The 24789-nt window shown below is 39.3% G+C and overlaps 1 protein-coding gene across 5 annotated transcripts in view; it reads right to left on the bottom strand.

The window, feature by feature from the left end:
- MAST2 (microtubule associated serine/threonine kinase 2) overlaps positions 1–24783 on the bottom strand; it is a 192418-nt gene extending 167635 nt beyond the window's left edge. For 4 of the 5 annotated variants that reach the window (XM_027683074.1, XM_027683073.1, XM_027683072.1 and 1 more), the window contains exons 1-3: positions 24540–24783; positions 3943–4090; positions 524–666 (exon numbers count right to left, since the gene is read on the bottom strand). In XM_027683074.1, coding sequence (XP_027538875.1) covers positions 524–666; positions 3943–4090; positions 24540–24707 — 459 coding nt within the window. In that variant the 5' untranslated portion in view covers positions 24708–24783. Of the gene's footprint in view, positions 1–523; positions 667–3942; positions 4091–16797; positions 16914–24539 lie in introns of those variants that run through there. The other variant, XM_027683075.1, reaches the window with a different exon arrangement.
- Positions 24784–24789: the final 6 nt, after the last annotated feature.

Consider the following 24789-nt stretch of genomic DNA (forward strand, 5'->3'; position numbering starts at 1 on the left):
TAGCAAATGCTAATTTAACACATGCAACATTCCTCAAAAACACGTTCACTTTACCAAAACCTTTTGACAGAAACCACGTAGAGGAGCAGAGGTCAGTTCCAGCTCTTCAATTCCTTGGGACAGTTATCCCTTTCAGATTCATTCCCCTAGGGAAACAGGCAGAGGTAGCTACTCAGAAAGCTGCTTCCCAATTAAATTTGTTTTAAATGGTTGGGTTCCCACGTTCACATCTCCCTGGACTTCCACTGATATTTCTTTCAGGTATCAGGCAGCTTAAGTAGCAGTGAGAAGGAGCATCCCCAAAAAGAAATTGTTCTTCACACACACATTTTTTCCTGCTTTCTGTTGAAAGTAGAGTGAACGTATTCTCACCCTAATTCACCCTCTATCCTAAAATGCCCTACAGGAACAAAATGCTGCATGCAATGAGCAGGAGCAGGGAAAACAAGGTAAAAACGAAAGCACAGGATCACATCACTTTTTATAGCACAAGATCATCACGAGTATTCCCAGACTCACTCACCAAACCAGCAGTAAGTGAAGGAGCAGATTGTCCTAGAGACTGATTTCTCATGCGGACCAGGTTTGAGGTATCTCCAGGAGGCTGCCATATTGTCTGTCCCACTCCACTGTGGACACTATTTGATAAGGGAAGTAGCTGTTTTCCTTTAAAAACAAAATCAAAATACCATCAGCTTGCTTTTAAACAAGTTTGCAAGCTCCAACTGCAAAGCTGAGAACAAATACTGCACGCGAAGAAAAAGCGTTTAATAATAAAAGCAATTTCAAGATTTTGGTAGATTAGAACTTGTAAGAGCACCCTACCAGTAAATTCATTCTGTTTGATAACTAGCAATTTCCAAAAAATCTAGTTTACATTATGAGATAATGGGGAAATCCAAAAACATAAAAACAGACTTCTATCACTTTATACCTTTCTATATTTTACACAAAGGAAAGCAATATTTGCTGCCTTACACAGAGGTAAAATCTCTTTAGTATTGCTGTAAAAATTCTTATGAAAATGCATTCCTAATGGTAAAATATTATCTCCTCTAAATAGCTTAGTCATCCAGACATCCCCACCCTTCTACCACTGGAACACCCCCCACTACCTTTCATGCACCTGTAATCATAATATAGTGTATGTTTAAATATTGTCTTCCTTTGAACCATGGACAGATATTTTCTGCTCAATACATTTTTTTTCTAGTCAATAAAACTCTCCTTTTTGAAAAATGTCAAGCAGTAAATTTCCACAGAGAGAAAAAATCAAAGTCAAAGTAGGTCATACTGTGACTCCATGGAGCTTGACAGCTTCCTTTTATGTACAGTGTCATTCAGAAAGAAAAAAGAAGAAAGATATTTTTGTGGTTAAAAACACATAAGTGAAGAAGTCTGTGAATCTGGGTTCAGTTATTAGCTTCCAGATGACTTCCTCTGTAACTTTGGTCAGTCAACCTCTGTAATTCAGTTTCACCATCTGCAAAATGGGAGTGGATAATACCCCTTTCCCTTAAAATTAGAACTCTGGGACTAAACAACACATGTCCTTGCATTCAACAGATTATTACATCCTCAGGAATCACAGGGAACTAAGACATTTATTGCAATAAGTAGCAGGAAGGAGACTAGACCTTTAATCACGTATGTGCTGTAGAAAAACACTTATTTTCTTGGAGGCAGAAAGCTATTTTACAAATTCAACTTCACCTTAGAATTAGATGAGAATTATAATATCCATTCCATAAAAGTGGTTGCCATATTAGGAAGACTGTCATATAACATGATTAGCTACGATGTGGGGGGACAGGGAGTGGAAGTGGTCTTTTTTTTTTCTTTTTATAACTTGTTTACATTCATTTTCTGTGACAGTTACGAGCAATGGGCCAAGTACACACCAACAGAATGAGTCAAAGTGTATGAGAGATGAGCAGGCTCAACTTTGGCTAACGAACAGAGACACAGCATATTAGTACATTTTTCCTAGTCCCACTCAAGCTGCTTACAGCTGTGGGCATGATTTTCATGGTTTGTTCATTTTCAAGACAATGTACAAATACTGACTCCTCTTGTCTACAGTGTTCTAAAACTACAGAAATGTACACTGCTGTATTTATCTCTGTACAGCACTAACAAAGATATCCTATAATAGCAAGTCAAATAACATAATTATCTAACGGTTCAAAATACCTGTGCCTGATAGCAAGAACAACTTTAAGTTTCCATAAGATATAGTTATCACTATCTCCTTTTAGTTCCACAAAACTTGAATCCAGGAGGACAGAATTCCATCAAGAGTCAAATCTCAGCCAACCATACCTGGATTGTGCACACTTTGCATGCACAATCATCTACACTCTTTAAACTCTTCTGATTCTGTTGCAAAAAATAAGGTGGAATCGTTTTCAGGATGGAGCTTTATGCTAAAGCCTTTCCCTATCATGCCCCAAGTTCTAAACACATTGAAAATATACATCTGAACATGTACATTTTCTTTATACCGTTGGGTCAGATCGACCTTGTTGGGGCTCTTTACCCCATCCCAAATCAGGCTGTAGTAGATTGAAAAGTCATTAAGATGAAGCAACAAGTTTTGGAGAACACAGAATTCTTGTGAATTTTTTGTTCTGAAATGAGAATCAACAAAAGAGGAGGGCTTCCAGTTTTCCTGCTTTCTCCTATTTACTTTGCCTTCTTTGACTCAAGGGAAAAAAAAAAGGCAAATTATGGTACTAACTTGGGCCACTGCAGTCAGCCAACAGCTGTGTAGTTGATGCACTTCTGTTTTCCTCTAGTGATTAACCTACCTTGGAGAGCAAACTTACATGAACACAAAACATGAGGAATGTTTCCATTTTTCAGAAACTAGCCACTTACTACAAATAAAATATGAAGCCAAGGCCAAGCCAAAATAAAACATACATACTTTACTGCTTATTTAATTCTATTACACCTAACACCTCAAACATGAAAATATTTATCTTCCTCTGATAAAAAACGAAGGGACCAGGACTGGATGTATTTTCACAATCATGCAAGTCCATGCTGATGCCAGAAAGGGTAGTTTCACCTTCTTCTTCTTCCCCTCCCACCTGAGAGTTTTCAGCTCCTCTAGTTCTTGCACTAACATGCAAATAGGCAAACGGCCTAATTAGGGAGGAAATGGGCTGCAAGTTAACCCTACACAAAAACAGCAGCATTCAGGCATATCAGCCACTTCATTCTAGACTGATCATGCAGCTCCCTATGCTCTAATTCCAGCATCACAAACTTTGATATCAGCTTTAAACAATTGTAAAACTGTGCCCTCGCCCACAAATAAAGCCTTTGATAAAAAAGAAAACTACTAAGCTTGGTCCATTTTTTTTGGCTAATTACTAGCCTATGCTCACTCCATGGTTCTAGAGCTGACAAACCAAAATCTCTGACAGGGCTGAATATTGCGTTCACAAGAAAAAAAAAAACAAACTTTACACAAACTGAAAAAACATCTAGTCAGTAAGCAAGGTTTTTATTTTGAATCACAGTGCTTTTGAAGCCAAAAAAAAAACTAAACAGTAATTTGAACCTGATGTAAAAGTCAGCTTTCCAGTAAGAAACAATATGGCAAAGTAGGCAAGCTCACATTCACTGCTGATGTTAAAAGGGGCAAGGAGGCATCACTTTGTTGCCTAAAGTTTCACCACTCTATTCTTTTAACTTTGCCCATTAAATCTTAGATTCTAACTTTTCACTGGGCCATATACAGAATTTCAGTCCAAATCTAGACTCCCCTTTTCACATCTTCCTCTTACATAATATTTTGTATGCCCTGCCAACAAGAGGTCACCTCTAATTTTTAAGAGGTGACTTACCGGTATCTTTTATTACAACTGCTATGCCAACGAGTCATGCTGCATCTTTAATACCAACAAATATTGTCTTTAAAAAATGGCATACCTGACAAAGAACTTGCCAAACTACCTCTTCGTAGCTTGCAGTCATCTTGACTCAGCTGACGATGGAGTTTGGTTTTCCCAGCAGATGAAAAGATGTCAGGGTTGCTGAGCTTCCTGCAACGCAGCGGAGTGGACTCCGTTATCATCTCCTGCAGAAAGAAAAACAAGTGGAAGTTTGTTAATGACAGCTCAGGATCTCTTGTCTCAAACATACAATCTCCAGAACATAAAGGAGAATGTTTTAAAAACCACAAACAAACAAGCCCCGCCCCACACACCAACAAAGCAAAAAAAAAAAAACCCAAAAAATTAACATTGTAAATCCCCCTTTTTTGTGCCCCATATCTGCGTGGAACACACATCACAACATCCCAGTCAGCTGTGGTCCTTGAACACCACTGCTGTAAGGAATATCATTAATAATAGTCAGAAAAAGGCGATTATGCTACAGCAGTTCCCTTCTCTTCTCTTACAGTATGTAAGAAAAAAGGCTACTGAAAAAACAGGCTCAGCTTTGGTTAAAGCTATTTCCTGCTAAAGCAAAGAGTACTTTCTCCAATTTTCTTGAATATTTTTTCCATCTAGTCTATGAGTAATGTACCTATAAAACTGTTGCAATGTCTATTGCAACCTAAAACTCCTATTATAAGTTGCAGCTCTACGAAGACCACATGTATAACTAAATAATAATTAGGATAGAGATCATCCTTTTGTGCAATGTCTTTGTTATTACTACAAACAAAATTAGACATGTATTTGTCAGAAACACTCCCACACACGTGAATTCCTTTCACAGCACAGAGCAAAATTTCAATCAAAATAGCGTAGGCAGAACAGTGTGAAGCACAACCACAGTGCTTTCCTCCTGCTTTTCATTGTTCTGGAGGTGTCAAACTCTCATTCCACACCCAAAGAAGAATTATGAGCATTGCTATCAGACATGGATTTGAAGATGTGACACTTTCCATTACAGCCCACACAGATGAACTGCTCAAGTTCTCCCTTCTCTGCAGTAGGGTGAAACATTCCACGTGTCTTAATGGACTGCTCCATTTTATTTCAAATGCCTCTCATTAGCTATACAGCACTTCAAACCATGCTTATCCTCATAAAATCTCATCTGAGGCAGAAAATAAACTTCCCCTGCGTGACACATCACTGCACAATTTAACACAGTTTTAAATCATGTTTAAATCAAAAACTAGTAGAGGTTTTTAATTAAAATTTGCAGATTCCAGTCTAAATCTATTTCTAAAGCCATTAATTCAAATCTATTCAGTCTACAGTGTTCTGTCTTAAACTGTCAAATCCAGACCAGGAGTACGCACTTTAAAAACCTCAAGGGGAAGGGAAGGGAGGGGAGGGAGATGAATAAAGTGGTTTTTCATGGAAAAAAAAGAACAGCAGATTTGGGATTTGAAACAGAATTCTCATTCAGCTGAGTCACTCACTCTCAACCTTTCGTAGACCCTGTCTCCTTCTAATCAGGAAATCTTTTGGCACCTCATAATAGTAAATAACTTCGTTATTTGTTTGAGGGACAGCAATGCTTTGCTCCACATTGACTTCAGTGGTGCATCTTTCCCAAGCTGCTCTAGATACAATTTCTTCCTCTGGTTACAGTCAGACTTTCAGTCGCCACAGTGTCTAAACCAGATCAAGAGAGACACCTGGGTAACAAAATAGGTCACTTCACTTACCCAGTTCACCACACAGCTGCAAACAGTTGTGTTGGTGCAAGAGTGGGGAGAGGCTCAGAAACAAGTGACCTGGGGTAGAGAAAACTGCTCGAGCTGAAAACTCCTTTAATCTTATGGTTCCTCACACACATCTTGGAGCAAAGAGCCTCACATTTTCATTTGACTCTGACCTTTCCCACAAAGGCACTGAATTCCCTCATTTCCAGCAGCCTGTACTTCTGCTTTTCTGTCATTTGGAGAGCTGAAGGGACAGCGACCTGTCTTTCTATTTGTACTTGGGAGCAAGGTAAGTAATTTTAAATTGCAACATTAGCTGTACCCCAGCACCCCTCTGTAAGCTGCAGAGAACAAGGGCAGAAAGTCTTTGCTGTTTCTATTTGGGATGGCAGAACGTGGTTACACATGTACACATGTCTGTACGTAGACATACAAAAACATACACACACTTTTAATATCCTAAATAGAATGTCCTAAATGCCCAGACTGTCTAAAATATAGCACATGTTTCCCACCTGTGACAGTCTGAAATTATCCTACCTCAAAAAAAATAATAAAAACCATGGGCACTCCAAGTTACAAACAAATTACTTAACCTCATCCAGCCTACCCTCTCACACTCCTTATCTTTCAATTCCAACAAATGTTCCCAGCATTCCTCAGTATCCAGCTATTCCCTGAAACTTCACCTATGTTTAAAGGCCCCATTCCCAAGATACTACTGGTCATTCCTGCTCTAATAAATCCCTAGAAAAGTCAGATTTTTTTTCCCCCATTCTCAACCTGCACAGGCCATTGCCATGATTGTCTTGTTTCACCACTTCATGTAGATCCCTTTAGGAAGGGGAAGCACAGTCCTGCTTGTTGGGCTGATGCAGCAACTGTAGCTGCTCTTCTACCACATTCAGCTGAGTTGGGGCAGGGGGAGGAAGAGGGCAGGGGGTGGTTACAGAGGAGCTGGTGCCACTAGAAATGGCATCTGCCCACCTGGCTGCTGCCCATCACTCCCCAAATACATCTGCACCCAGGAAGACTGTACAAAAACAATTTTGAGCTTATTGTATTAATAAGAATACTCATCAGCAGTTAAAATTTTGAGATTAATTTGAAGAGAAGTGCTCTAACTGGGACTTCTTTGCTCAGGGTATTGGGGGTATTTGTTAGTGGGCTTGGGGTTTTATTTGGTTTGTTGGTTTGTTTGTCCACCTCAGGTGCACATTCACCTCCCCTTCAATAGACCCACAAACACACACATATATACATCTCACCAGTTCTCCTCAGTAAACTGCAACTGAATAAGAACATTCATTCACTTGGGGCACCAGAGTAAGGAAAGGCACTGAAGTCAGCAACAAAAGTACTCTAAGTCCTGTTACTAGCAATTTCTGTATTCTACATCTCTCTCTCTCTCTAACCATAGACATTCACATACCCCTACCAGACAAAGAATGTGCCCACTTCCCTACCCTTTCCCCTCTATGCAGTCTCTTTTTATTGGCAAAAATAATTACAAATTCTTAATATATCTTCTTGAGTTACAGTACACAAGTTTTGTAGATTTGATAATCAAAAGTTCCCCAACTGAAGGAGCACATGGAGCACCAACACTGAAGGGAACATCTACTCCTACCACAATTTCTGCTCAGCTACAACACCCTGCCTACACACACCTTTCAGCTCAACCCAATGGCATATGCTACTTCTCAAAAACATGAATTCCATTCAAAATTAATTCCTTCAACAGCTGTCCCCAGCTTAGGGAACTCCTTCCCACCAGACCTTGTACCAGAAAGATATGAAAGGAACAGTAGAAAGGTAACAGCTTCCCACACTCACCAAAGAATCCAGGCTGTCTTCCACACGAGGTAGATTTGGTACATATCACATATGGGAATTTCCTCATAAACTCTTTTTCTGTTAAGCACATGAAACACTTGGGCAATACTCAGAAGACTAAGTAGGTGTTGAGTGTGTTGAAGAAAGGGACTCCAAACGCATTGTGCAGGTTTATATACTGTTAAACTCACTTTTCAAATATATATTAAAAAAAGAAAAAAAAGGGTACTGTTATGAGACACTGTTCTGTTTTAAAAAATGCTAAGTACATCACAGCCAGTTTAAAATTTCATTTTCTAAGAGCTGTGCCCATATTGTGTCAGCAGAACAATGAGGAGGGAAAGTTTTAGCTTGAAAACAATAGAGTTGTCTTTCACAAGACTGCAATTTATTTCACTCATCCATCAAAACCCAGCTTTGATATTGCAGTTCATGGATGAATTACATAGAAATAGCAGTGGATTACATTACCACTCTTAAACAAGGAAGGAAAAAAAAAACAAGAGGAAGAGATTTTTCCTTGTCCTTGCCCCAAAGCAATGCATACAAAGAACACAAAAATCTTACACAACATTCCAAATTGCTGAATAAAGAAACTCTTTGCAGTGATAGAATCTTGCTTACAAGCTTTCAAACTACTAAATTAGACTACCAGAGCAAGTGGTTGGAGAATAGATTACATAGCACAGACTGCCATAATTTTAAGGACTCCACTTCCATTTTTCATAAGAAAAAAATCCCTACAGCTTTAGAGATGAAAGCATTAGTAAGCACGTAACAAACACTTTGCTCACACCGTGTGAAAAGGACTGTGAGCCTCCCTCCATTAATTTCTTTTCAAAGGTGATAAAGAACTTAATTTACTTTGGGCTTGTGGCTTTTGCCACAAGTTAAAAATCAGGTTCAAACAGCCAGCTGAATCCTGCAAAGCTTAGGGCTGAAGATAAAAGAGTCACAATCTTGGTTTGCTGGGCAAAGATTATTCCTATCAGTCCCTACAAAGGCGCATAAAAGTTTGCTCACGTAACTGGAAATAGCAGGATATGAAGAGAAATGGCCAAAGCTTTTCCTGAACAGCAAGAGTCTCTGCATTTTTCAACTTGGTCACTCACCACACTTGAACAGAAGTGTTAAAATAGTTGTGGTACTGGAATAACACATGAATGTGTTTCTCCTGCCTGAAATCTCCCACTGGGATTCTCACACTCAGCTAGATGGAGAACCAGACAGGTTCCAACGATAGCTGCTGACAAAAAGACAAGAAACCAAACGTGGCTCCTGATGTCCAAGATCACATTAATATCCAATGTTAAATTCCTGATCTGGTAATTTCAAAATACAGCTAAAGGGAACCTTCTCAGTCATTTTTTCCATTCCACTGCACAGGGGAAAGTCTTCCATGCAATTCAAGCAGGAAATAAAAGAACAAGCCCATATACCATGACAAAGGTTTTCAGAGGCTCTTTTGTTTCCCCATTGTTCATTTAATGGTGCTGCAGGAGAGCAGCACAGCACAGGTCCTTAATCTACAAATGGCAGGTGAATACTGCAAGTGTGGATGTGTTTTCCTTGGACTGCCAGGTGAAGTATCACCCAGTTAATGGGACTGATACATCAGCAATAGATCAATGTTTGGAGAAAACTTCTTAAGCCCTGTCTTTATGGCCTACATTTGAGATGCAATATCATCCAAAGGACACTTCCTTACATGTAACTGTGTTATAACTAACTTTAAAATATACACTTCCTAGTGATCTCTATGAGAAGCAAAAATACTCAGCTGTGACTAACAAATATTCACGTCTGCAGGTCAAAACATGTTAAACTGTTAGCCATAGGGTGGGGAATCTACACAAAAGTTTTCTATGAACAACTAATCCATTAATAAGAAAAATGAGAAATCTTTTTTTTAAGCCTAATGAGCATAACAACCTCAGGTCATCTGGAAATGAACTCTAGCAAACTGTTTGAAGGAATAATGACAATTTAACTACAATGAATTGGCAAAGGATTCACTATTATTAGCCCATCTCGTAAGGAAGATAACTAATGAGCAATGTAACTTGAGGGTAGCTTGATATTTTCTCAGTTTTTTGAAAGTAATAAAAACAGTCAACACTGAAAGCTGCATTTTCTATTTTTTAACGCAGTACTGTTTGTCCTTTAAAAGATAAAAGCCTATTGTGTCAGGGCTGTGTGCATATCTGAGAAGCATTCTTTTTCTTCTCAGCCTTTCCTCATCACTTTGTATAACCTTATCTTTCCTACCCTCAATGAAAGATAAATCTGATCCTGTCATTAGCCTTGCTGTAATACACTCTAAAACACACTGAAAAAAAAAAGAAAATTAAAGGCCCAGAGAACAGATCACAAACCAAATATCTACCTATGTAAGTTGCAATTAGCACAATGGAATCATAGTGTTTATGTTTAGTGTTTAGCACTGAAATTTGCTTTAACTTTCTAGTCTGGACATTACATATTTAGGGAAGAGGGCCAGCAGTTCACCAGGAAGTTGAGGTGAGCCCAAATGTGACCAAAATTGTAGGCTAAATAAGTATTTGCAACTAAGACTCTTTTTAACTGTTTCTGCTTGACTCATGTACTTGCAAGCAGCACCCTAAAAAAATGTCAGAGACAGCAGAATCAAGGAAAATTACATTAAATCAACACAGCCTCTTAGGGGCTAAAATATATTGGTTTACGACACCAACAAGAGAGAAAAGCTTTACAGACTGCATTACTTGATATAAAAGTGTCATCATTTTAAAGACAGAAGAGTTCTACAGTATTTTTCTCTTCAGTAGACTTATTTGAAGAACTTTGCAGTAAATCCCAACATTGCTACAAAGGTGAATATATAAGCTTAACTTAGTGTCAATATTAAGTTTTCAAAATGACTGCAAAGCCAAGTGTGATTGGCCACAGTGATGGTTTTCAGCACATCATGCCCACATTTACCATTCTGAATACCTCTGTGCACTCACCTGAGGTTATAACACAGGTGACAGAAAAGTTACAAGTTTAAAATTTCTGTATTAAAAAAAAAAACCCACAGTTAAAAGCAAACAAAGAAGAAAAAAAGGAATGTTTCCTTCCAATATCAGAAGCCTATGCTACTTGATACACCCTCGTTATCTAATTCCTCCAATGAGAATATTCATCACAGCTCTTCAGGAAACAACTCCAAGGAATATTTGATTGGAACTAATGATTGAGAAGATTTAATGTTTCACCAGGGAAGTTGGTGTTGTTAACTTTGTTGTGAAGTATCCCAGCTGCAGGAACGCATTAAAAAGCTTGTGAAAAAGAAAAAGTAAATATTTACAACTGTGTAGGTTATTAGCCCCTTTCTGAGGGCCACTGAGATGCAGAATCATTTTATTCCTAATGGAACCACAGTCTAGAAGACAAGGTAATTGAGGATTAAATGATATCAGCTTGAATGTTTGGTCCTTATATGAAAACACAACACCACAATGGCTTAAACAAAGTATTCGATCGTGCTTCAGGATCTCCCTAAACAGACGAAAGGGCAGAGTAATTCTTGAATTCAGCTTGTAAATGCCTAAAGCCAAATGAATTTTATCAAGAGAAGAAAGAGCAACAGAGCCTCTAAAGTCTGTATCAAAATTTCTCAGAAGCTCAAAGAAACCACTATCAATATATCAAGACTCAAAACCCCACACGTTGCTCAGTAGTTGCACTGACAACAAAACCAGTCTGAACAAAGACACTGCACATTAAAGGCCACATCATTGCTTTATCACTGGTCTTCTACCATGAGTATTGCAAACATTAAAAGGATGTATAAAGCAGGGAAATTAACTTCTGGCCAGATAAAACAAAACAGGAACAACTCTATATTTCACCACCCTTACTCATCCGCTGTAAGGATTAAAAGAAATATGACCCCCCAAAAAAATGCGATTTGTAATAAAATTTGGGTTTATAAGACATCAATAACACCTTCTCTTTGAAGATTTTCTTTCAATAAACTCAGAAGATGTGCCAAGCATGTGATATTCCTACCACCACTGACTACTATTACTGCAAGTTCTCTTGAGCATCCTGTGCATTATCAAATACTCATTTATCTTCTCTATTCTTGTCTATGAGACTTTACGCAGTTAAATGGAGGTGGATGTTTAGATTTGCTAAAGACCACAATCCACAGCAGCAGCAAACCAAAACTTTTCTCATTTGTCAGTTTCTTACAGATTTATTGACATATTCATTACACAGAAAAAACTGCATTTAACAGCTTTTATTACAATTATGCCGTGACACAGACTAGAATGGGAACTGCTCATAGAACCACGCAAGGAACAGAAACAGCTGTATTTTAAGCTGTGCAGGAAAAGAGATCTATGATTTCATATTGGCTATAAAAAGAATTACCAGAGCATTCTGCAGGGCACCTTGATTCCCTGCAACACTGATGCTTCTCTTTTTTTTTTTCCCAATGAGTGAGCTCTCAGATCTCCAAACATATTTATGTCTGTGTACATTACAAACGTGGTCTCGCTGTCTCATTCACAGAGAAAGAGCAAAACAACATAAAATACCTACTTAAACCTGTGTAAATTCTGTTTAATGCCCATAAACAAAGTTACAATCAAGTAATTTTCATTAGGAATGTAAACTCCCTCCATTTTTTTTCTAGGGAGGAAATGAACAAGACCTAGTGATAAGTTAAAAGTTCATTCAATTTATATAAACAAACAATTGCTTCATAGCAATAGACGTGGAAGACCGTTTCACCTGATTTTATGCATTACAGATCGGAAACTCCCAGTCAAATTTCAAAAACTGAGAAGTTATCTGCATTACCATTTGACTCTCAACCCAAAACAATATAGAATTTTCTATGTCTAAGGCACAAATAAAATATATTTAAAATGAAAATACTAACTGAAAATACAACTTTGGCAAGGGAACAACAACAGCGTATTAAAATTTGCATACTGTATAAAAATTACTTATTTCCTAATAACGCAGAGTTCTAATCTTGTTTTGAAAAGAGCACTTTCCAAATAAAAATGTTACGAATCATTAAGTTTGAAGTACAATCCCAAATAAAAGTCTCTGTTGGTCCACTGTGAGATATAGCACTTAAAAAAAAAAAAACTATCACAAGACTAATGGGGCTGGAGGAAAAAATCTGTGTTCAGTTGCTGTTCCAAGGCTTTATTTGAAATCAAGCTGCCTACAAAGAAAAGAAAAAGGTAACTCCACTTTGGTGAAGAACTACTCAGGTGACTTCAAGAGGCTTTTCTACTTCGACATTCACTGACTACTTACTGACACATAATACAATTTTAAGACTCAATTGTGATTTTTAAAGCTCACTCGAACTGCACTCATTTCACAAAGCATGAAACCAAAAAGCACTACAGGGATCCACTTCATCCACACTAATTTTTTTTGCTCAGGATGCTTTTATGTATCACAGCTATGACCTGAATAGTAGCAGTAGTGAAAGACCTTCATTTGCAGCATAAAAAAAAATAAATAAATACTTTGTTTTGTTTGTGAGAGTGAAAGTTCCAATCCTGTGGCATCAATATTTTTGTTTCCATGAACCATTTGCAACCTTCTCACTCCCTACCGCAAATGAGAAAAGCAGATCAATTCAGAGCAAAAAATAAGAAGCACTTATGTGAACAAGTTTCCCCTGAGAACAAGTTTTCACTCAAACTCAATAGCAGATCTGCATATATGGAACAGAAAAAAAAAATTATCATTTTATTATAAAACTGTAAATAAAACTGCCAATGGTTTTAGAGCTGCACAAAATTAAGTCAACCTTTGGAAATTCAACAACTGCTCAGTCCTTAGCTTTTCTTAACAGAAATCCCATTCAACAGCAAAGAAACTAATTCACAATTCTTATCAGTGGCTGCACAAAGAAATTGAGACTCCATAAATCTGGCACAAAACCTTCTCCGCACCAAGCAGCACAATACAATTCCATCACAAAGAAACAAAAGCCAAATTTTTTTCAAGGACAAGACATGTATTTCTGCCCTTGTGCCCGAGAACAAAAACAATGCCCAACTGTTGGGTTTATGAACACCACCGTGCCTTGAGCTCCAGCTGAAAGACTGGAGTCAGCAGACACTTCTGCTCAAGTGTCTGCTAAACTGGCAAATCAACACTGTAAACAGATCCTCCTCTGTCCTAAAACTGAGGATAACTGCAAATGTCAAAGAAAATACGAGTAACTCACTTAAATGCATAATTTAACTTTCAGGCACCGTGAATTTTTGCCATCTTCACATTGCACAGGTCCAATTTAAGTCAATTAATAAAAGAGAGAAGGACATAGTTACTACTAAAGTGTCACTGCATCCATCTATGCCTGAATGTTTAGACATCTAAATGCCCACAGTCACTGCAGTAACCACATGACTCATTTATAAGCTTTCTCTAAAACAGTGATTATAATTTATTCATTTGTTCTCTGGTCTCCTGGTGCTGTCCAGAACACTTGACATCAGTTCTGACCACCTCGTTTCCTTTTAAAGGTCTTTTCTAAGGCTCCATCTTGAAATGTTATTTTTATGATAATAAAGTGCTTGTAAATACACACTAAAGATTGAATGGTGTGATTTTAGCGACTAATAAACCTGTTTCAATTACTAGAACTACTAGTTATTCCATTTTTGAGATGACATTGCCTTGCTCTGGGGCACTACAAAAGCTTCTTTACAATAAAACTGGACAAAAGAAACAATCATAAGAAAAACTGCTCCTAGCCCTCTCAGCTTGTCCTCACTGAACAGAGGACATGCAACTACCAGATTAATAGAACAAATACCAAAAAAACAAGGCAAGACATGAAATTATTTCACTACCTATCACTGTATTTTTCCCCTAAGTAGCACCACAAATCTCCATTACACACTCTTTTCCAGTTTTGCCTTTCCTAGAGTTTAACACTTTGCTTGCATTAGTGAAGCTGGATTCTCTGAAAGCCCCATAAAGGACAAAGGTATCTATGCAGTTTTGTCCATTTTTGTACTTGCTTTGTAATGACCAATTGTACTTTAAGAAACAGAGTGCAGAGAAATGCAATTTGATGATTGTGAGCTGTATGCTCTTCAATGCAAAGAGAAGCAAACCTCAAGTTTAATACCTGGAATAACTTGAAATAATAGAATCATAGAACAGTTTGGGTTGGAAGGGACCTTTAAGGTCATCTCATCCAACCCCCCTGCCATGGACAGGAACATCTTTAACTAAATCAGGTTGCTCAGAGCCCCATCCAACCTGACCATGAACAATTCCAGGGATGGGGCATCCACCACCTCTCTGAGCCTGTTCCAGCGTGTCACCACCCTCATTGTAAAAAATTTCTGTCTTATATCTAATTAAATCAACCCTCCTTCAGTTTAAAACCATTTCCCCTTGTTCTATCCCAACAGGCCCTGCTAAAAGAAATCAACATGCACAGGAAGACAGTCCTCCTAGAAACACAGAACCACACTTAAACCATTTGTAGAGTCTAATTCAGGTGTTTGTGCAGCCTTTCTGCATGTGTATGACCCTGAGAGTGATGAAGACAGCATGCATAAGCAGCAGCACCAAGTTCTGATTATACAAAGTACCAGAAAGGCATATTGGAAAACCAATATATTAGAAAACTAGTTTTTTTAAATCGTTCTTGTTGAGCTCAAAGCATGACAGCTTTATTTTCAAAGGATAAAAAGAGAACGTGCTTGAGCACCAGTTAATCAATCTGACAAATACTACATTTCATAAAAGACTTCAAGCTTCCTGAAATGCAGCTCCAGTGTTTTCTCAAGTTTTTATCCAACAGACAGCACTGAATTCCCCTCACTCCTCAGTGGATGTACCTTTTGCACTTAGTTTTTGCTTGGTTGGATTAAGAAAACACAGCAAAGTGTCTCAAATTTGAGTTTAACTGCACACATAATCCAGTCTTCAGCAAAACTGCTTTCCCTTTGCTTCAGGGCCAGCACTTGTTTATAATTGTAACCTTTCTGTACTTCCTCTTCTGTCATGAAAGACAATCTGGTCTGTGAACTCTTCCATCAAATCCAATAAGGGAAAAATCAACAGGGATGGCAGGACCTACAGAATCTGCTACTTGTTTTTCAATCCTGTTGTGCTAGCAGCTAAAATATCCAAGTGATAAATGCACACAGTGTACACTGAGCTTATTGCCACAAGACAGCTCACAGTCAGTGCAAGAAGTCAGGGTTAGCAGAATGAGCCTCTTACAAGCAAAAACTTCCCTGGAAATCTGCCTTGAATGGATTGATGGGTGTTTGGACAATGTGCAGTTCATGGAATCTGCACTCCAGAAGTGCTCTGAAGTGCTTCTTATTCTGACTGTTGTTGAGTATTTTTACTATTAGCAGAATAATCTGAGACGTCAAGCACCTACAACAAGAGTTTCATAATACAGCATAATGCAGTAAAGGCCAAGAAAAAAAATTATCCAAGTGTCACTCAATTAATTAGTTAAATAACTTATTTTGGCTCCAATACTGTTGAAAATGTGGCCTGCTTGTCACACCACATAACAAAAAACACTAGAGAAAATCTTCTCATACACACAGAGAAAAACATGTGTGGACTGAAACTGAATCAGAAATTATATTTCAAAAATTCCTATTCCTGCACTACCCACAGTCCAACCTCAACAGTGCCACCTGCTTCTGGAAATTTAAAAAGATAGATGGAATGTTTTAAAGTGTCATCTTCCATTCATGAAAATCCAGACCAACTAAAAGGTTTTGGAACATTTTTTATTGTTAAAGTATTTACTACATGTATAACAGAAAGTGAAAATATTTATGATGGAGTTCCAACAGCAAAGATATGATTTTTTTTCCCGGAAAGAAACACAGCACCATCCTATTTCCCATGTACATAATGGACCACCATTAACACTGGAGCAATTTCAAATAGCAAAAAAAGGACAAGCTAGACAGCTAGATTTTCAAATCATTGCTGGGTTTTCAGTCTTGAATCCTCTTTCCTCACTGAACTGTAATGTGTATTTATAATAGAACATTTGAAAATAATTTCTGACAGATCGCTAGATTTAGGGTTTGTGGGACCTAAGCTGTAAGTTAGATAAAATAACTCACAATAAACACACCTTAGAGGAAGTAAAAAAAAAAAAAGCCTTTTTAATGCTGATTTCAAAGACAGAGGTACTTAATTACACACCAAACAAAGCCTTCAGACCTTTCTACTATAGTGAGATATCACAGAGCATTGATTTCCTAGGTCCAAGAGTGACATCTAGCATGATACCAAAAAAAAAAAAAGTGCATTTCCCTCACCTGAGACAGGTGCAAAAAGGTAGAAGATTTTGGAGTGTCCATGGACTCAGCTTCTTCCTCCAAAGAGCAGCATTTTCACCAGGCTTCAAATAGTACTACATCACTACAAAAATACACTAACCACAGCACATCATGATTTGATGTGGAAATGAAATCATTGAGACTGTCTGACCTGTCCATTTATCTACTGTGGTTTTTGAGGAACAAGGTCTTGCTGAGTGATGAAGCATTTTGTTTTAGTATCAAATAGTTCACTAACCTGGTGGTCTTCACTACTTCCTTAGCTTCAGCTACTCAGTTTCCATGAATAAGAATTAAAGAAGACTTTAAAGAAAACCCTTTTATTTTAAATAAATGTCTATTATCATACCTACAGTAATCCACTACACTTCTTACAAGCATCAAAGCTGACAGAAGACTTCTCTTGGCTCTTTCACTTCTATACTGCTTCTGGACAAGAAATGCAGTGCACTGCATCTCTCCACTGCCTGCTTAGTTATTCTAACATGCAAGATATGAAATTTATGTGACTAATACAAAATATTTGCTCTTACTCTTCGCTTGTGATGGGAAATCGAAATATCACATGGGCGAACTGAATCATCTAAGCTGCTGATGCAATGCCTACCTACTTATTGATTTACACAAAAGAGTTTTGTCCATTAATATTCAACTTAAAAGAGATGTTTCTATTCTATCAGGCCAGAGAAATGCCATCAGCCTTTTGGTGCCACTTTGCTCTTATCTAACAAGCCCATTACAGAATCAGTCACTTGACTCTATGTCCCTTTTGTCTGCTTCTAGATTAATCTTTTGGCTCAATTCTGTTATTATCTAATAAGCACATTGGAGAATTGATCACTTGACTCTATTCCCCTTTGCCTGCTTTTGGATGACTCTTTCCCCTCAGTCACTTTTTCAGTCCCCCATACTTCTAAACATTAGTGTGAACAAACAAGTGAACTCAGAGAAACAGGTTGCCAGGAGCCATTGCTGCCCGATCAGGATACAGAGAGGCAAAACTAATAAAGAAGTCAGATGTTGCTTTAGCTCCCTTGACAAAACAGGCACAGGACACAATTACCCTAAAAATCAGCCCTCAACAACAACAACCACGTCCCAAAACAGGTAGACAGAAGCATCTATGTGAACAGATATTTCCTGATCTTCTAGAACTCAGCAGCATTCCATCCCTCCCTTGATAAGAAGGGGCAATGATGTTCACAGAATGTTTTTGGCTATGATTAATCTACACTTGCTTTTATGGAATCTGTAACATGAACAGTAAAACCTACACTTGATTGCAAATGTGATCTGCGTTGCTAGAAATAAGCCCATTTGATTCTGTTTATTTACTTATATTTTGAAAATAAACTTCTATCTCCTTCAGATTAAGTTTCATCCCAGCTTGTAAATTTTGATATGAAGTTGTAAGAAACATGTTTGAGCGTTGCAGGACTCGGGATCCATGGCTGGGTAGGTGCAACACAGCTCTGTTCAGCAACCTGAGAGACAGAGCTGTAAAGAAAAGTCAGAAGCAAAGTGCCAACTGAAATACAAAAGCTTTCTTCTTCACCTATCAAACAAAAGTAGAAATAACCAAAGGAAACCAAACTGTTCTGCACTCTACACACAGGGCTCACCACACCAGTGGTACTGTCTTTACTAGCACTGATGGCACCTAGAGAGAAGAGAAAAAAGAGAAAATGCTTATTATACTTCAAGCACAGAAGTTCTGATTAGGAAAAAAGAAAGATCTCTTCAGTTTCCAGGCTTGCCACGCAGCAAGGAAAGCATAGGAACAGCTTCTTTGCAGCTGGAGACAAAATAAATTTGAGTAGCACTCTGGGGTTTGGCCAGTTTCTCCCTGCTGGTCACTGACTGTTTTCCAAAAAAAAAAAAAAAAAAGAAAAAAAGGGAACAGGGTGAGAAGTCAGTGGAAAAGATCCTTTGCTATTCCTTCCAAGAATTCAAAAAAAAAATCAAAAAAAAAAAATCAAAATATAATGACAACTTGAAAGGTGGAATAAGCTTTCTAACCTATTCCTTATAAGTACTTTTGGACCGATTTGCATGATTTTACTCATGTATGGAGTAGAAATATCCACATATGCATAATGTTACAAAACCCTCTCTCAGATGACACACCCAAGTGTGGTAATGCAATCCCCAAAATTGTAAAAAGACAAGTACCAAACAGTAGTGTAGAAGCAACCCTGTCTGTGATCACACTATTCCAGATTGCTGCCAGAAAACTACCTATTTTTGACACACACTCCAAGAACAATCGAGGGGGGGAAAAGCACAAAGTTCTAGAAGCAAAAGGACTCCGTGTCTTCTGTTCCAAGCAAAGCTTGCTTTTACATTTCAAATACTTCTACATGGAAAAGAGATCAGATAGTAGAGAATTTTTACTGCCTGTGCTAGCATAGGCATATTCCACAGCTGAAAGTTGGACATTAGACAAAACACGTGTTGAAATAAGATGTCCTTTAGTTTTCTAACTGCGGGAATAATTAAACATTGGCAGAGCTTTCAGAAGAGGTGACAGACACACCACGATCTAAGGCTAAGATAAGATCAATTTCTAAGAGAGATGTTTTAATTTATTTTTCACGAAAGCTCCACAAAGGGCACACGTGGGGAAATCACACTGCATAACCTCAGCAACCCATTTTGGTTTGGGGACATGGAGATCTACAAAGTTTCAAAGTCAGGTGGAGAAAAAGGAATTCTTTTGCTACTCTCAGAAAATTTGTAGCACTACAGTTCCAAGGGACTGTAATTGTTAAATGATTTGATTGTTAGTCAGTGAGTTACCTTGTTCAAAGCTCAAGAAACACTTTCTATCCAGTGCAGAAATACTAAATGTACTGTCTGGGGAACATGGATCTCCCTTCTTCAGGCACATCAAAATTTACAACTGGAGATAGTCTGTTGGCATCAGCTGAACATTTCCCATACAACAAACAGACATGCAGCAGGGGAGCCTCCAGGTTTAGCAACATTTCAGTCCAGCTCTTAAGCAGCAGCAGCTGAGTTAAACTTTATATATGACAAATGGTCCATCCAACCCAAAATCCTCCCTCTACAACTTGCAGTCCCTCTACCAGCCCCTTGGACTGCTTGTTGAGATTCCGCTACTGTTTCCCCCTTCACCTCTTATTAACCAACAAAACCACAAAGTCATGGAATCTACTCATAAATCCTTTCCTGGCCATCCCTAGCAAGAGGAGTGGGAAGCTGCAGGAAGTGAGGGGAAAATGCTGACAAGCACGAGGTCTGTTTCTGTTCCCTCACCTTGTCACATCTCTGAGCAAGGCACCCCTGGGTAGCCCTGACCAGCTCCCTGCATGCCTTTAGAGCAGGAAATGCCATTCAGGGATACTCAGTGCTCAATATTCTCTATTTTTACTCTTTTGATTCTCAACCTTCATCCCCCTAGACCTGTCACTGTACTTCAGCTCTCCTTGTATCTGTTTATTCTCCCCCTGCTCTCAGAAGAAGACAGGATTTAGATTTGTTAGGGACAGGTTAACACCCACTCTTCATGCAAAAAAATCTTGTAAAAATAGCAAAGACATTCCCTACAGACAAGGAAAGGGAAGCATCATCCATTTGCCCAATGCCAGTGTTCTCCTAATTGGTAGTTAACTTCAGGTGTTTTCCTCAGGTGGATTCCATCTGCCTATTTAATTATCCTCACTCCTAATCACCTCCTCTGAATGATTTTTGCATCTATTACATCCTTTGGGAGGGAAAAAAATAAAAAAATACACACAATGCCTTTTGCATGAAGATCTACCTCATTTAAAGCCTGAGTCCTCACTTGATAGTAGCAAACAGCAACTGTTTCCTCTACCTACCCCCTCTAGACCTACCATAATCATGTACTTCCATCATAACCCCCTACAGTCAACTCTTCTGGAAAGCAAAGACTCTTTTCTATGAGAACTTTGTCTTCCACCTGAAGTACAAAAATGTAAATAAAAGCACACCTGACAAATACTGGCTATGATCCATGTGAAGTCTTTCACTATAAATATCACAAGGCCTCAAACTAATTATGTAAGCACGAAATGGAAACAGCCTAATGCTTGAAATACGGCCCTGGATGAGGGTGGCTGACATTCAGAAGAAATGACCACTTTCACCTCAACTTCCCATTTTTTTCTCCTTCAATGTAGTCAGCAAACATTTGATGATTAAGCTGATCTTTTGCAGGAATCCAAGTGGGATGTGTTTGACAAAGACGCCGTCGCTCAATGAAACTGAACTGTCACAAAGATGAGAAGGACAATTCAATTATGAATTAATAACAAATTAACAGGAAATAAGTTGGAACAATGGGCCTTTTTCCCCAAAAAAGAAGGATCACCAGCAGGGCCCCACAAGGATCTTTTCTGGGATCAACACCTTGCATGTTTTAAAGCAAATTCTAGCAACAAGGCTTAACACTTACACGACAGAGTTTGCTGACAATGCTTAAAGTTATTCAAGGTTGCAAAAGCGATGGCCAAACATCTGAAGAAGACCTTAATGATACTGTTCAAGTGGGCTGTAAAGTATCAGATAAGATTAAATGTAGATAAATATAAAGTGAGGAACAGTATTAAAAAAACCCTAAATTTACATAGACAATGACAAATTCTGAACTAGTTATCACCTCTTAAAAGTGATTGTGGAATTATCATAGTTCCACAGAAGTGCCAACTCACTGCTTAACGGCCATCAAGAAAAAGCAGGCAGAAGATTAAAGAATAAAACCCAATATACTGTATAAGTTTACAGGGTGGCATACACTGAAATACTGTAGCCAGTCCTGCTTATTGTAACTCAGCCCTGCTCCTCCAATTCCTGCATCACTGTCTCCCATCAGGAACACACCAGCAGGAGATGCAAATAACACAGCAAGGGCAAGGAAAGGAATAGAGCCACTTCTTTCTAAAACACCTCTGGAAAAGTCACAAACAAGGGATGGTAAATGAAAGAAAAAGTCATCAACCCACAAGCCATGCAGAATAACATGGATTCTCTTTTTCACTGCCTCTTCCAATATAAGAAATAACAAACAAGGCATGAAACCAAGCAGGCAGAAAGTTTAAAAACAAACAAAAATAAGTGTTTTTTCCACACAAAATGTGTTTGAGCCTTGCAACTCAGCCACAGGATGTTGTGGATGCTACAAGCATACACGGCTTCAAATACTGATTGGACAAATTCACAGAAGAAAAAACACACTGGGGGCTCTAAAAACAAATATCACCTCTAGTTCCGGAAACCTGTGAGCCACAAATTACTGGAGGCTGGGAGAGGCATTTCCTCAATACACACTATACTCTTCTCCAAGCATCTGCTTTTGGCAGCTGGGAGAGGCAGGATACTGGGTGAGAGGGATCTTTAATGTGACCAAGTACAGTAATTTTTACATTCTTAAGTAACTCATAAAAAAGTGAAAACATTCATCGTATGTACGTCGGAACTATAAGCAAAGCACAGCAAAGGACCAGATTTTTGAAGGCCTAAAGGTCACTACCATGATTAACTGTTGCAATCACAGTTTGATAAGGACTTTTTTTTTTTTTCCCTCAACACTAGAGTAGCTTAGCCTCTCCCAACCACAAACTTGTGCAAATGTACGGCAAACAAAGAAATGTGAATTTAATTCTGAATGTTCCCTGCAGCTGTGCACACTGTTGTACTGGCACAGCTGAGGGCATGTTACAGGCTTGGAAACAACTGGGCTACTTAAATCAGAAGTGGCCCCAAAGGAAATACTTGTCAAGCTACAAGCTGGATCAGTGGAAATGGAGTATCATGCTGTCTTCTGCATCTCAGAAGGGCCTTTTCACCACATCCACACTATCACCTATGGATGTTTAAAGAAATACTGTATTATTGATATTAAAGACAGAAACACTGTGAGTTTGTCCCGTTTATTACACTCGTCCAACATATCCATTTATTTCCAATTGCTTATCACATTTACAAAACATCAAATTAAGGACAAAAGGGGAGAGGGGATGTGGGGTTCTCCTTAAAGGCTGGAGGGCATCTCAGACAGGATGTGTAAAAGTCTTCTTAACTTTAGCTGAAAAACTCCTCAAAGACTCCATCACACCAAATACCTGCCAGCATGGAAAGATTTGCTCCTACAAGTCACATCAGGTCCTAGTCAGAGCACCCAAGCTAAAAACAAACTGGCACTATCTCCCATTAAAAAGCCTTGTGCACCTCAAAAACCGGCATTTCTGAATTTGAAGCCTTCCCAGGTTTGCAGTGTTGATGTTGTTTTGGTGAAGCTTCCCAAGTGTTTAGTACATTGCAAGATCCGTGTTCTGTGTGCCCGATTTGTAAGAAGTTCAGTTCACAACTACCAAGGATGGAAATTCTTCAATTTCCTTCAATGGAAGGAAATTTCCCTCAATTTCCATGTCAATGTCACAAACAACACGTCAAAACAGCACAACAAACACCTTGTCATCGCATTTAGCAATAACCCTACAAATGTCTTCCTTTAATGGACAGCTGGGAAGGTATTAAGTCACCTCTTCTGATTTCAGGGTTCTTTTCTTTTTCCTGAATAAGGATCTTAGCATTCTTTAATTGTTCCAGGAAGGGATAAACATCAAAAGGAGCAGCACCTATCTATCAACCACCTGGATTAACAAGGCACTAGAGAATAAAATAAGAGAGTTTTCTTCTTTCAGGGCCTGGTCTGAGAAATATATATTTGAGAGATATCCAAGAGAAATACTACTCAAAGACAAAATACAAGTCTCCTATAATTGAAGGCAATGTAATGCAGCTTTCCTAGAAAAAAAAAAAACTAAGAAATTATTTTTAAAATAGCATGAACCTGTGCAACAATGTAAACTTAAGACACCTTTTTGACAAAGAACCTAGTTTTTCGCTTTTGTCCAAAATATGGCAAAACAAAGCAATGAATTACTGAATCCTGGGAATCTTCATACTTGTGACACTTCCTCCTACTCCCCAAATAAAAAAAATAGAATTAATTATCACCTACATTTTTAAACTGCTAAGTGTCATCCTTCATTTTTCTCACTTGTAAAACTAGGAATATCAAAACACACCAAAACAAAGTGTTAACAATCCTAAACTTTGGGTTAGGATGTCTTCAGTATCTCACAGCCAGAACCCTAAGCAGCAATCAGTGGATCCTATTTTTTGGGGGGATGAAACAGAAAAGAGGATATATTGAACTTACACCGTCTCACATGTAACAAGCCTATGCATTTTCAAGTACCTGCAAAGGTATGGTACGTTTCCTAAAGAATCCACTTCTAGAACTGAGACCTAAAAAATCCTGGGAAACGCATCATAATTATCGCCGCGACTAGGAGTGACCTACAGAGGGTTACTAGAAAGATGTATTCTGTAATTGTTAATACCAGCAAGCACGTAAGGGAGGCTCGATTTCACCGCATCCTCCCTCGCTCCTTCACGGGCGCACCGCGGCTCCCGCACCGCTCGCTCACGCCACGCCGGCAGCACCGACACGGCACCGCCGCCACCCCTCCCTGCTCCGGGGGCACCAACCTGCGGGAGCGGCGGGCGAGGATTCCCGGGGGATGCCGCCGCACCGAGAGCCGCCGCTCCCGCCCCGCGCCCGCTCCCGCTCCCCGCGCCGGGATCCCGGCCCGGCCCGGGACAGCGGCCCCGCCACGCGAGGCGCGTCTCCATAACAACGCGACCCCCGCCCCGCGTCCCGGCTTTACCCGCTCCGGCGCCCCCGCGGCCCGGGAGTCCTCCGGCTCCTTCCTGCCGCCGCCCCCCAGCAGGGCGGCTCTGCGCTCCGCCGCGCTGCCGGACACCGCCCGACCGGGCTCCCTCCGCGCCGGCGGCGGCGGCGCCGCTTTGTCCCCCCGAGAGCGGCCCTTCCTCATCGCGGCGGCTTCTCCTTCTCCTCCTCCTGCTGCTGCTGTTGCTGCTCCCGCTCAGCGGCGGCGGCCCGGCCGGGCGCCCATG

The sequence above is a fragment of the Neopelma chrysocephalum genome, unplaced genomic scaffold, assembly GCF_003984885.1.
Source record: "Neopelma chrysocephalum unplaced genomic scaffold, ASM398488v2 Primary Assembly neopelma1_64, whole genome shotgun sequence".
In the NCBI taxonomy this organism is placed as follows: domain Eukaryota; kingdom Metazoa; phylum Chordata; class Aves; order Passeriformes; family Pipridae; genus Neopelma; species Neopelma chrysocephalum.